At 40.1% G+C, this 13,203-nt stretch overlaps 1 protein-coding gene across 1 annotated transcript in view; it reads left to right on the top strand.

The window, feature by feature from the left end:
- Window positions 1-12,830, top strand: part of LOC106562735 (transmembrane 6 superfamily member 1) — a 34,585-nt gene extending 21,755 nt beyond the window's left edge. Inside the window, exons 10-11 of the mRNA XM_045689436.1 lie at window positions 10,018-10,137; window positions 11,913-12,830. Coding sequence (XP_045545392.1) covers window positions 10,018-10,137; window positions 11,913-12,104 — 312 coding nt within the window. The 3' untranslated portion in view covers window positions 12,105-12,830. The remainder of the gene's footprint in view (window positions 1-10,017; window positions 10,138-11,912) is intronic.
- The last annotated feature ends 373 nt before the right edge of the window (window positions 12,831-13,203 follow it).

A 13,203-nucleotide genomic window follows, 5' to 3' on the forward strand; every position in this document is an offset into this window, starting at 1 on the left:
ATAATTAACGTGGCAGGTTAGGATAATTAACATGGCAGGTTAGGATAATTAACGTGTCAGGTAAGGATAATTAACGTAGGAGGTTAGGAGAATTAACGTGTCAGGTTAGGATAATTAACGTGTCAGGTTAGGAGAATTAACGTGGCAGGTTAGGATAATTAACGTGTCAGGTTAGGATAATTAACGTGTCAGGTTAGGATAATTAACGTGGCAGGTTAGGAGAATTAACGTGGCAGGTTAGGAGAATTAACGTGGCAGGTTAGGAGAATTAACGTGTCAGGTTTAGGATAATTAACATAGCAGGTTAGGATAATTAACGTGGCAGGTTAGGATAATTAACGTGTCAGGTTAGGAGAATTAACGTGGCAGGTTAGGGTAATTAACGTGTCAGGTTTAGGATAATTAACATAGCAGGTTAGGAGAATTAACGTGGCAGGTTAGGAGAATTAACGTGACAGGTTAGGATAATTAACGTAGCAGGTTAGGATAATTAACGTGTCAGGTTAGGATAATTAACGTGTCAGGTTAGGAGAATTAACGTGGCAGGTTAGGGTAATTAACGTGTCAGGTTTAGGATAATTAACATAACAGGTTAGGAGAATTAACGTGGCAGGTTAGGAGAATTAACGTGACAGGTTAGGATAATTAACGTAGCAGGTTAGGATAATTAACGTGTCAGGTTAGGATAATTAACATAGCAGGTTAGGATAATTAACGTGTCAGGTTAGGATAATTAACGTGTCAGGTTAGGAGAATTAACGTAGCAGGTTAGGATAATTAACCTAGCAGGTTAGGATTATTAACGTAGCAGGTTAGGAGAATTAACGTGGCAGGTTTAGGAGAATTAACGTGTCAGGTTAGGAGAATTAACGTGGCAGGTTAGGAGAATTAACGTGGCAGGTTAGGAGAATTAACGTGTCAGGTTTAGGATAATTAACATAGCAGGTTAGGATAATTAACGTGGCAGGTTAGGATAATTAACGTGGCAGGTTAGGATAATTAACGTGGCAGGTTAGGATAATTAACGTGGCAGGTTAGGATAATTAAAGTGGCAGGTTAGGATTATTAACGTGGCAGGTTAGGAGAATTAACGTGGCAGGTTAGGAGAATTAACGTGGCAGGTTAGGAGAATTAACGTTGCAGGTTAGGAGAATTAACGTGGCAGGTTAGGATAATTAACCTAGCAGGTTAGGATAATTAACGTGTCAGGTTAGGAGAATTAACATAGCAGGTTAGGATAATTAACCTAGCAGGTTAGTATAATTAACGTGGCAGGTTAGGATAATTAACCTAGCAGGTTAGGATAATTAACGTGTCAGGTTAGGAGAATTAACATAGCAGGTTAGGATAATTAACCTTGCAGGTCAGTATAATTAACGTGGCAGGTTAGGAGAATTAACGTGGCAGGTTAGGAGAATTAACGTGGCAGGTTAGGAGAATTAACGTGTCAGGTTTAGGATAATTAACATAGCAGGTTAGGATAATTAACGTGGCAGGTTAGGATAATTAACGTGGCAGGTTAGGATAATTAACGTGGCAGGTTAGGATAATTAACGTGTCAGGTTAGGAGAATTAACGTGGCAGGTTAGGGTAATTAACGTGTCAGGTTTAGGATAATTAACATAACAGGTTAGGAGAATTAACGTGGCAGGTTAGGAGAATTAACGTGGCAGGTTAGGAGAATTAACGTGACAGGTTAGGATAATTAACGTAGCAGGTTAGGATAATTAACGTGTCAGGTTAGGATAATTAACGTGTCAGGTTAGGAGAATTAACGTGGCAGGTTAGGGTAATTAACGTGTCAGGTTTAGGATAATTAACATAACAGGTTAGGAGAATTAACGTGGCAGGTTAGGAGAATTAACGTGACAGGTTAGGATAATTAACGTAGCAGGTTAGGATAATTAACGTGTCAGGTTAGGATAATTAACGTGTCAGGTTAGGATAATTAACATAGCAGGTTAGGATAATTAACGTGTCAGGTTAGGATAATTAACGTAGCAGGTTAGGATAATTAACCTAGCAGGTTAGGATTATTAACGTGTCAGGTTAGGAGAATTAACGTGGCAGGTTAGGGTAATTAACGTGTCAGGTTTAGGATAATGAACATAACAGGTTAGGAGAATTAACGTGGCAGGTTAGGAGAATTAACGTGACAGGTTAGGATAATTAACGTAGCAGGTTAGGATAATTAACGTGTCAGGTTAGGATAATTAACATAGCAGGTTAGGATAATTAACGTGTCAGGTTAGGATAATTAACGTGTCAGGTTAGGATAATTAACGTAGCAGGTTAGGATAATTAACCTAGCAGGTTAGGATAATTAACGTAGCAGGTTAGGAGAATTAACGTGGCAGGTTTAGGATAATTAACGTGTCAGGTTAGGAGAATTAACGTGGCAGGTTAGGAGAATTAACCTAGCAGGTTAGGATAATTAACGTGTCAGGTTAGGAGAATTAACATAGCAGGTTAGGAGAATTAACGTCTCAGGTTAGGATAATTAACGTGGCAGGTTAGGAGAATTAACGTGGCAGGTTAGGAGAATTAACATGGCAGGTTAGGAGAATTAACGTGTCAGGTTTAGGATAATTAACATAGCAGGTTAGGATAATTAACGTGGCAGGTTAGGATAATTAACGTGGCAGGTTAGGATAATTAACGTGGCAGGTTAGGATAATAACGTGGCAGGTTAGGATAATTAAAGTGGCAGGTTAGGATTATTAACGTGGCAGGTTAGGAGAATTAACGTGGCAGGTTAGGAGAATTAACGTCTCAGGTTAGGAGAATTAACGTGGCAGGTTAGGAGAATTAACGTGGCAGGTTAGGAGAATTAACGTGGCAGGATAGGAGAATTAACGTGTCAGGTTTAGGATAATTAACATAGCAGGTTAGGATAATTAACGTGGCAGGTTAGGATAATTAACGTGGCAGGTTAGGATAATTAACGTGGCAGGTTAGGATAATTAACGTGGCAGGTTAGGATAATTAAAGTGGCAGGTTAGGATTATTAACGTGGCAGGTTAGGAGAAACAACGTGGCAGGTTAGGAGAATTAACATGTCAGGTTAGGAGAATTAACATAGCAGGTTAGGATAATTAACCTAGCAGGTCAGTATAATTAACGTGGCAGGTTAGGATAATTAACATGGCAGGTTAGGATAATTAACGTGTCAGGTAAGGATAATTAACGTAGCAGGTTAGGAGAATTAACGTGTCAGGTTAGGATAATTAACGTGTCAGGTTAGGAGAATTAACGTGGCAGGTTAGGATAATTAACGTGTCAGGTTAGGATAATTAACGTGTCTGGTTAGGATAATTAACGTAGCAGGTTAGGAGAATTAACGTGTCAGGTTAGGATAATTAACGTGGCAGGTTAGGAGAATTAACGTGGCAGGTTAGGAGAATTAACGTGGCAGGTTAGGAGAATTAACGTGTCAGGTTTAGGATAATTAACATAGCAGGTTAGGATAATTAACGTGGCAGGTTAGGATAATTAACGTGTCAGGTTAGGAGAATTAACGTGGCAGGTTAGGGTAATTAACGTGTCAGGTTTAGGATAATTAACATAGCAGGTTAGGAGAATTAACGTGGCAGGTTAGGAGAATTAACGTGACAGGTTAGGATAATTAACGTAGCAGGTTAGGATAATTAACGTGTCAGGTTAGGATAATTAACGTGTCAGGTTAGGAGAATTAACGTGGCAGGTTAGGGTAATTAACGTGTCAGGTTTAGGATAATTAACATAACAGGTTAGGAGAATTAACGTGGCAGGTTAGGAGAATTAACGTGACAGGTTAGGATAATTAACGTAGCAGGTTAGGATAATTAACGTGTCAGGTTAGGATAATTAACATAGCAGGTTAGGATAATTAACGTGTCAGGTTAGGATAATTAACGTGTCAGGTTAGGATAATTAACGTAGCAGGTTAGGATAATTAACCTAGCAGGTTAGGATTATTAACGTAGCAGGTTAGGAGAATTAACGTGGCAGGTTTAGGAGAATTAACGTGTCAGGTTAGGAGAATTAACGTGGCAGGTTAGGAGAATTAACGTGGCAGGTTAGGAGAATTAACGTGGCAGGTTAGGAGAATTAACGTGTCAGGTTTAGGATAATTAACATAGCAGGTTAGGAGAATTAACGTGGCAGGTTAGGAGAATTAACGTGGCAGGTTAGGAGAATTAACGTGGCAGGTTAGGAGAATTAACGTGGCAGGTTAGGATAATTAACCTAGCAGGTTAGGATAATTAACGTGTCAGGTTAGGAGAATTAACATAGCAGGTTAGGATAATTAACCTAGCAGGTTAGTATAATTAACGTGGCAGGTTAGGATAATTAACCTAGCAGGTTAGGATAATTAACGTGTCAGGTTAGGAGAATTAACATAGCAGGTTAGGATAATTAACCTAGCAGGTCAGTATAATTAACGTGGCAGGTTAGGATAATTAACATGGCAGGTTAGGATAATTAACGTGGCAGGTTAGGAGAATTAACGTGGCAGGTTAGGAGAATTAACGTGGCAGGTTAGGAGAATTAACGTGTCAGGTTTAGGATAATTAACATAGCAGGTTAGGATAATTAACGTGGCAGGTTAGGATAATTAACGTGGCAGGTTAGGATAATTAACGTGGCAGGTTAGGATAATTAACGTGTCAGGTTAGGAGAATTAACGTGGCAGGTTAGGGTAATTAACGTGTCAGGTTTAGGATAATTAACATAGCAGGTTAGGAGAATTAACGTGGCAGGTTAGGAGAATTAACGTGGCAGGTTAGGAGAATTAACGTGACAGGTTAGGATAATTAACGTAGCAGGTTAGGATAATTAACGTGTCAGGTTAGGATAATTAACGTGTCAGGTTAGGAGAATTAACGTGGCAGGTTAGGGTAATTAACGTGTCAGGTTTAGGATAATTAACATAACAGGTTAGGAGAATTAACGTGGCAGGTTAGGAGAATTAACGTGACAGGTTAGGATAATTAACGTAGCAGGTTAGGATAATTAACGTGTCAGGTTATGGTAAATAACGTGTCAGGTTAGGATAATTAACATAGCAGGTTAGGATAATTAACGTGTCAGGTTAGGATAATTAACGTGTCAGGTTAGGATAATTAACGTAGCAGGTTAGGATAATTAACCTAGCAGGTTAGGATTATTAACGTAGCAGGTTAGGAGAATTAACGTGGCAGGTTTAGGATAATTAACGTGTCAGGTTAGGAGAATTAACGTGGCAGGTTAGGAGAATTAACCTAGCAGGTTAGGATAATTAACGTGTCAGGTTAGGAGAATTAACATAGCAGGTTAGGAGAATTAACGTCTCAGGTTAGGATAATTAACGTGGCAGGTTAGGAGAATTAACGTGGCAGGTTAGGAGAATTAACGTGGCAGGTTAGGAGAAATAACGTGTCAGGTTTAGGATAATTAACATAGCAGGTTAGGATAATTAACGTGGCAGGTTAGGATAATTAACGTGGCAGGTTAGGATAATTAACGTGGCAGGTTAGGATAATTAACGTGGCAGGTTAGGATAATTAAAGTGGCAGGTTAGGGTTATTAACGTGGCAGGTTAGGAGAATTAACGTGGCAGGTTAGGAGAATTAACGTGGCAGGTTAGGAGAATTAACGTGGCAGGTTAGGATAATTAACCTAGCAGGTTAGGATAATTAACGTGTCAGGTTAGGAGAATTAACATAGCAGGTTAGGATAATTAACCTAGCAGGTTAGTATAATTAACGTGGCAGGTTAGGATAATTAACCTAGCAGGTTAGGATAATTAACGTGTCAGGTTAGGAGAATTAACATAGCAGGTTAGGATAATTAACCTAGCAGGTCAGTATAATTAACGTGGCAGGTTAGGATAATTAACATGGCAGGTTAGGATAATTAACGTGTCAGGTTAGGATAATTAACGTAGGAGGTTAGGAGAATTAACGTGTCAGGTTAGGATAATTAACGTGTCAGGTTAGGAGAATTAACGTGGCAGGTTAGGATAATTAACGTGTCAGGTTAGGAGAATTAACGTGGCAGGTTAGGATAATTAACGTGTCAGGTTAGGATATTTAACGTGTCAGGTTAGGATAATTAACGTAGCAGGTTAGGATAATTAACGTGTCAGGTTAGGAGAATTAACATGTCAGGTTTAGGAGAATTAACGTGTCAGGTTAGGAGAATTAACGTGGCAGGTTAGGATAATTAACGTGGCAGGTTAGGACAATTAACGTAGCAGGTTAGGATAATTAACATGTCAGGTTAGGAGAATTAACGTGTCAGGTTAGGATAATTAACGTAGCAGGTTAGGAGAATTAAAGTGTCAGGTTAGGAGAATTAACGTGTCAGGTTAGGATAATTAACATGTCAGGTTAGGAGAATTAACGTAGCAGGTTAGGATAATTAACGTGTCAGGTTAGGATAATTAACGTGTCAGGTTAGGATAATTAACGTAGCAGGTTAGGAGAATTAACGTGTCAGGTTAGGAGAATTAACGTGTCAGGTTAGGATAATTAACATGTCAGGTTTAGGAGAATTAACGTGTCAGGTTAGGAGAATTAATGTAGCAGGCTAGGATAATTAACGTGTCAGGTTAGGATAATTAACGTGGCAGGTTAGGATAATTAACATGTCAGATTAGGAGAATTAACGTGGCAGGTTAGGATAATTAACGTGGCAGGTTTGGAGAATTAACGTGTCAGGTTAGGAGAATTAACGTGGCAGGTTAGGATAATTAACGTGTCAGGTTAGGAGAATTAACGTGTCAGGTTAGGAGAATTAACGTGGCAGGTTAGGATAATTAACGTGTCAGGTTAGGAGAATTAACGTGGCAGGTTAGGGTAACTAATGTGTCAGGTTTAGGATAATTAACATAGCAGGTTAGGAGAATTAACGTGGCAGATTAGGAGAATTAACGTGACAGGTTAGGATAATTAACGTAGCAGGTTAGGATAATTAACGTGTCAGGTTAGGATAATTAACGTGTCAGGTTAGGAGAATTAATGTAGCAGGCTAGGATAATTAACGTGTCAGGTTAGGATAATTAACGTGGCAGGTTAGGATAATTAACATGTCAGATTAGGAGAATTAACGTGGCAGGTTAGGATAATTAACGTGGCAGGTTAGGAGAATTAACGTGTCAGGTTAGGAGAATTAACGTGGCAGGTTAGGATAATTAACGTGGCAGGTTAGGAGAATTAACGTGTCAGGTTAGGAGAATTAACGTGGCAGGTTAGGATAATTAACGTGTCAGGTTAGGAGAATTAACGTGGCAGGTTAGGGTAACTAACGTGTCAGGTTTAGGATAATTAACATAGCAGGTTAGGAGAATTAACGTGGCAGATTAGGAGAATTAACGTGACAGGTTAGGATAATTAACGTAGCAGGTTAGGATAATTAACGTGTCAGGTTAGGATAATTAACGTGTCAGGTTAGGATAATTAACATCGCAGGTTAGGATAATTAACGTGTCAGGTTAGGATAATTAACGTGTCAGGTTAGGATAATTAACATAGCAGGTTAGGATAATTAACCTAGCAGGTTAGGATTATTAACATAGCAGGTTAGGAGAATTAACGTGGCAGGTTTAGGATAATTAACGTGTCAGGTTAGGAGAATTAACGTGGCAGGTTAGGATAATTAATGTGTCAGGTTAGGAGAATTAACGTGGCAGGTTAGGAGAATTAACCTAGCAGGTTAGGATAATTAACGTGTCAGGTTAGGAGAATTAACATAGCAGGTTAGGAGAATTAACGTCTCAGGTTAGGATAATTAACGTGGCAGGTTAGGAGAATTAACGTGGCAGGTTAGGAGAATTAACGTGGCAGGTTAGGAGAATTAACGTGTCAGGTTTAGGATAATTAACGTGGCAGGTTAGGATAATAACGTGGCAGGTTAGGATAATTAAAGTGGCAGGTTAGGATTATTAACGTGGCAGGTTAGGAGAATTAACGTGGCAGGTTAGGAGAATTAACGTGGCAGGTTAGGAGAATTAACGTGGCAGGTTAGGAGAATTAACGTGGCAGGTTAGGATAATTAACGTGGCAGGTTAGGATAATAACGTGGCAGGTTAGGATAATTAAAGTGGCAGGTTAGGATTATTAACGTGGCAGGTTAGGAGAATTAACGTGGCAGGTTAGGATAATTAACGTGGCAGGTTAGGATAATTAACGTGTCAGGTAAGGAGAATTAACGTGGCAGGTTAGGATAATTAACGTGGCAGGTTAGGATAATTAACGTGGCAGGTTAGGAGAATTAACGTGGCAGGTTAGGAGAAATAACGTGGCAGGTAAGGAGAATTAACGTGTCAGGTTAGGAGAATTAACGTGTCAGGTAAGGAGAATTAACGTGGCAGGTTAGGATAATTAACGTGGCAGGTTAGGAGAATTAACGTGGCAGGTTAGGAGAATTAACGTGGCAGGTAAGGAGAATTAACGTGTCAGGTTAGGAGAATTAACGTGTCAGGTTAGGATAATTAACGTGGCAGGTTAGGAGAATTAACATAGCAGGGTAGGATAATTAACGTGGCAGGTTAGGATTATTAACGTAGCAGGTTAGGATAATTAACGTGGCAGGTTAGGATAATTAACGTAGCATGTTAGGATAATTAACATAGCAGGTTAGGATAATTAACGTGGCAGGTTAGGATAATTAACGTGGCAGGTTAGGATAATTAACGTGGCAGGTTAGGACAATTAACGTGGCAGGTTAGGATAATTAACGTGGCAGGTTAGGATAATTAACGTAGCAGGTTAGGAGAATTAACGTGTCAGGTTAGGAGAATTAACGTGTCAGGTTAGGGTAAATAACGTGTCAGGTTTAGGATAATTAACATAGCAGGTTAGGAGAATTAACGTGTCAGGTTAGGGTAATTAACGTGTCAGGTTTAGGATAATTAACATAGCAGGTTAGGATAATTAACGTGGCAGGTTAGGATAATTAACGTGGCAGGTTAGGATAATTAACGTGGCAGGTTAGGATAATTAACATGGCAGGTTAGGATAAATAAAGTGGCAGGTTAGGATTATTAACGTGGCAGGTTAGGATAATTAACGTGTCAGGTAAGGAGAATTAACGTGTCAGGTTATGGTAAATAACGTGGCAGGTCAGGATAATTAACGTGGCAGGTAAGGAGAATTAACGTAGCAGGTTAGGAGAATTAACGTGTCAGGTCAGGAGAATTAATGTGTCAGGTTAGGGTAATTAACGTGTCAGGTTTAGGATAATTAACATAGCAGGTTAGGATAATTAACGTGGCAGGTTAGGATAATTAACGTGTCAGGTTAGGATAATTAACGTGGCAGGTTAGGATAATTAACGTGGCAGGTTAGGATTATTAACGTGGCAGGTTAGGAGAATTAACGTGGCAGGTTAGGAGAATTAACGTGGCAGGTTAGGAGAATTAACGTGGCAGGTTAGGAAAATTAACGTGGCAGGTTAGGAGAATTAACGTGGCAGGTTAGGAGAATTAACATGGCAGGTTAGGAGAATTAACGTGGCACGTTAGGATAATTAACGTAGCAGGTTAGGATAATTAACGTGGCAGGTTAGGATAATTAACGTGTCAGGTTAGGAGAATGAGGTTAAGGTTAGGAAAAGGGTTAGGCTTAGCTAAAATGCTACAGTTGTCAACAATCGACTCGTCGTCGTACTGCCCAGTCAGCCACACAAAATGGTCTTGAGTGGCAACAAATCTGCCCTATTTGCTGATTCGCTTTCCACATGCCCACTTCTGTTAATCCTCCCACTTCTGTTGACACGCCCACTTTCAGACACACCATGTATGCAGTTACCCATGACTCACTCCTTACCTCAAACTATATAGTAGGACCCCTTTTAACCTCCATAGCTGCGTTTACACAGGCAAGCCAATTCTGATCTATTTTCCACTAATTGTTTATTTTGACCAATCACATCAAATCTTTTCACATATTTTTCAGAGCTGATCTGATTGGTCAAAAGACAAATTAGTGGAAAACAGATCAGAATTGTGCTGCCTGTGTAAACGCAGCCTATTATGTCTCTGCTGTGTCCTAGATGATAGTGAACATGCTTTACTCCGGTCCGTACTACATCATTGCGCTCTACGGGCTGCTCGTGCCTGGGTGTGAGTGGATGCCTGACCTCACTCTGGTCCACTCTGGGGCAATAGCACAGGTGAGTGGGGAGCATAGAAATATAACTGGAATGAAATTACTATTTTTATTCTAGTCATTCTATTTCTATGGTGGGGGAGTAGACACGGTTTAAAACAGTATTTGTTTGCTTTTAAAATTGCTTTCACAGTTTGATTGAGCCTACCTGGAGTGCTCGATGGATGGGATTTGCACTTATGAGACCGTGGCATTGGTTTCATTGTCAGGGAAGCTCAATGAAGCTCAGTTTAAGTTTGACAGGTGATACAAATACTATTTGAACCCAGGTCCTATGGTAACTATTGCAGCTTTGAATATTAGCCGGTTTTTCTCTCTTTGGCACAGAAAGCAGTGACAATTGCCCGCAGTGTGCTTTAAAAAGAAGTAGGGTGAAGTTCCCCTTCCTACATGCTGATCTTGGGTCAGTTGTGCATTTTCCCCACTATAGGTCAAAGTTAGGGTTGGGGGAGAGGATCCTAGATCTATACCCAGGGGATATTACAGCTATACAAATTCCAGTGTGGTTGTAGATAAATTATGTGAATGACTGTGGCTCTTCACATGGTTAACTCATCTGTATTCCTGTAGACAAGCTGTAGTACTGCAGAGGCCAGTGTACACACGCACACGCACACACACACACACAAACACAGTCTGATTAGTGCTATAAATACCTGGGTTTCTAAGGTACTCTCTAACAAGGGCTCAGGGAGCGCTCTGTGTATGGCCAGTATTGATGCATCCCCAAGGACCGGTGATATTTGCTAAAGCAACTGACCCACAGTGTGCAGGCTTTTGTTCCATTATTGTGCTAAACAACACACCTGATTCAACTGATCAACAAATCATCACACCGTGTCTTGATGAATTGAATCATCTTTTAGTCACACACAGATAGACATTGGACTGACACATTTCTTCTCAGGTGGATTTACCTTGCTTGCCGACCTATTTCCCTTTGGGTACAATACATTTTGGTTGATTGGTTGGTTGGTTGATTGATTGGTTGATTGGTCAAAATGTGTATATGTGTACCACTAAAAGCTTATTTAAAGATCACATGTGTAGTTGGAAGCAGCAAACGAAACAGTGAGCGGCTGCCATTGCTTTGTTGTGAAGCCAGTAGGCTGTCCTGTGCCATCAGTCCCAAGAGAGACAAAAGCTGGGGCCATCTTTAGACACAGCAGGCACGTTGCCTAACCAGGCTAAATATAGAGGTAGAGAGGCCGAGTGTACAGACAGACAGACAGACAGACAGACAGACAGACAGACAGACAGACAGACAGACAGACAGACAGACAGACAGACAGACAGACAGACAGACAGACAGACAGACAGACAGACAGACAGACAGACAGACAGACAGACAGACAGACAGACAGACATCTTGTTTCAATGCCTCTCCATGCTAGGAATGACAGCAGTAGGCTACAGGGAAATAGGCCTGATACAGAGATTGATAGTGGAGAGATATTCCACTCATGATACTGACAGAATATGACAGTGAACAGCTCAGGAGAGTGTAGGTCTATGCTATGGTACAGGCTTCATAGAAGACGTATGGTATGCTTGTACAGTATATAGAAGAAAAGTTTCTGAATTTATTCAACACCAGATGCGTACCAAGAAATCCAGCTATTCTAGTGTATCTTCCAGCTTTCATGTTGAGATTGTCAAAGTGGATCCTTCATTTTTTCCCCATTCTTTCTCCTCCTCATCATCTCCCTCTTTCTTTCTCCCCCTCCACTTCTTGTTCTTATACTCTCTCTGTCTTATCTTGTCTTCTCTCCTCCTCAGGCCCAGTTCTCCCACATCGGTGCATCTCTCCACACGCGGACGTCATTCTCCTACAGAGTACCAGTTGACAGCCAGATTGTCTTTCTATTAGTCAACGCCCTGTATGCCATCGTACCCCAAGCCCTCTGCTACCGCTGTGTCACTAGCCCTGCCTTCTTCCTCAGAGACCAACAAAACGACAAGACTGACTGAAGGAACTGGCTGACTGACCGACTGGCTGGCTGACCGACTCAGGCCCTGACTACACAGAAACCAGTCCAAAAGTATCTTTCTGCCTAGCATAACCTGGTGGCCAGTCTGTTTCATGTTCTGCACTGGCCAACTCCATGTGTAGTATATTCAATACTCACAACTGTACTCTTTAGTGTACACTACTGTAGTCTCACTGCTGTACTCTACTGGCAGCAACACAACAGCGATGTGTCTTAAAAACAGCATCCAAGCATATCTTGCTCAGTGGTACATTCCTTTACATAGAAAGAAAACTTGATACCTTTACTCTTCATTTCTGTTTGTCAGTGACTAGTCTTAGCCTATTATGGGACTGATTTAGGATCAGTTTAGCCTTTTAGATTGCAATGAATAACAATATATGGATGGGGGGACCTGATGGGGGACCTGATGCTAGATCAGCAGCACTTCTACTCTGGGATATGTTAGGAATACAGCACTGTTCTAAATGTGTTTTCAGCTAAATTACTTCTTGTATTCTCTGGTTCTGTCAAGCATTACAACATTTACTTTTAATTAAAACAAAAGGTTTGTTGCCATAAAATGCTATATGGTGAATCAAAATAGATTGTGTTATGTTTAATGGTGTTTGGAGAGGATTTAAGGACTAGTTTTGTGGACGCAATATTTGGATATTTGTGTCTAATCTATATTTTCAAGTGTTAAAAACCTGAAATAAATCTTGATTTGTAAAATCTGATTTGTGTTTTCTGGCTCTGTTGGTGCTCTTGCATGTGAGATGTCCGTGTTATCCAAATAATACGTGTTTGCAAACACTGAGTGCATTCCAATGAGTTTATTCTGTAAAAGTCTTTCCATAAACAGCAAAAAACAGTTTACTTTAAACTACAAACCTTTAAAACGTAAAACATGTTCTAATTCCGAGCATTAACAAAGATGGAAAGGTTTAAATAAAAAAATGAAAATGTATGAGTTTACATTTCACACAGTATTATAATCAACTATCATAAAAAAAATAAATAGAATATATTTTTCATAAAGACATAGGAAGGAGAGCAGGCTACTGGCATACCATTGATGGGAGTGTGTAACAGTAAGT

The sequence above is a fragment of the Salmo salar genome, chromosome ssa11, assembly GCF_905237065.1.
Source record: "Salmo salar chromosome ssa11, Ssal_v3.1, whole genome shotgun sequence".
Taxonomy (NCBI): domain Eukaryota; kingdom Metazoa; phylum Chordata; class Actinopteri; order Salmoniformes; family Salmonidae; genus Salmo; species Salmo salar.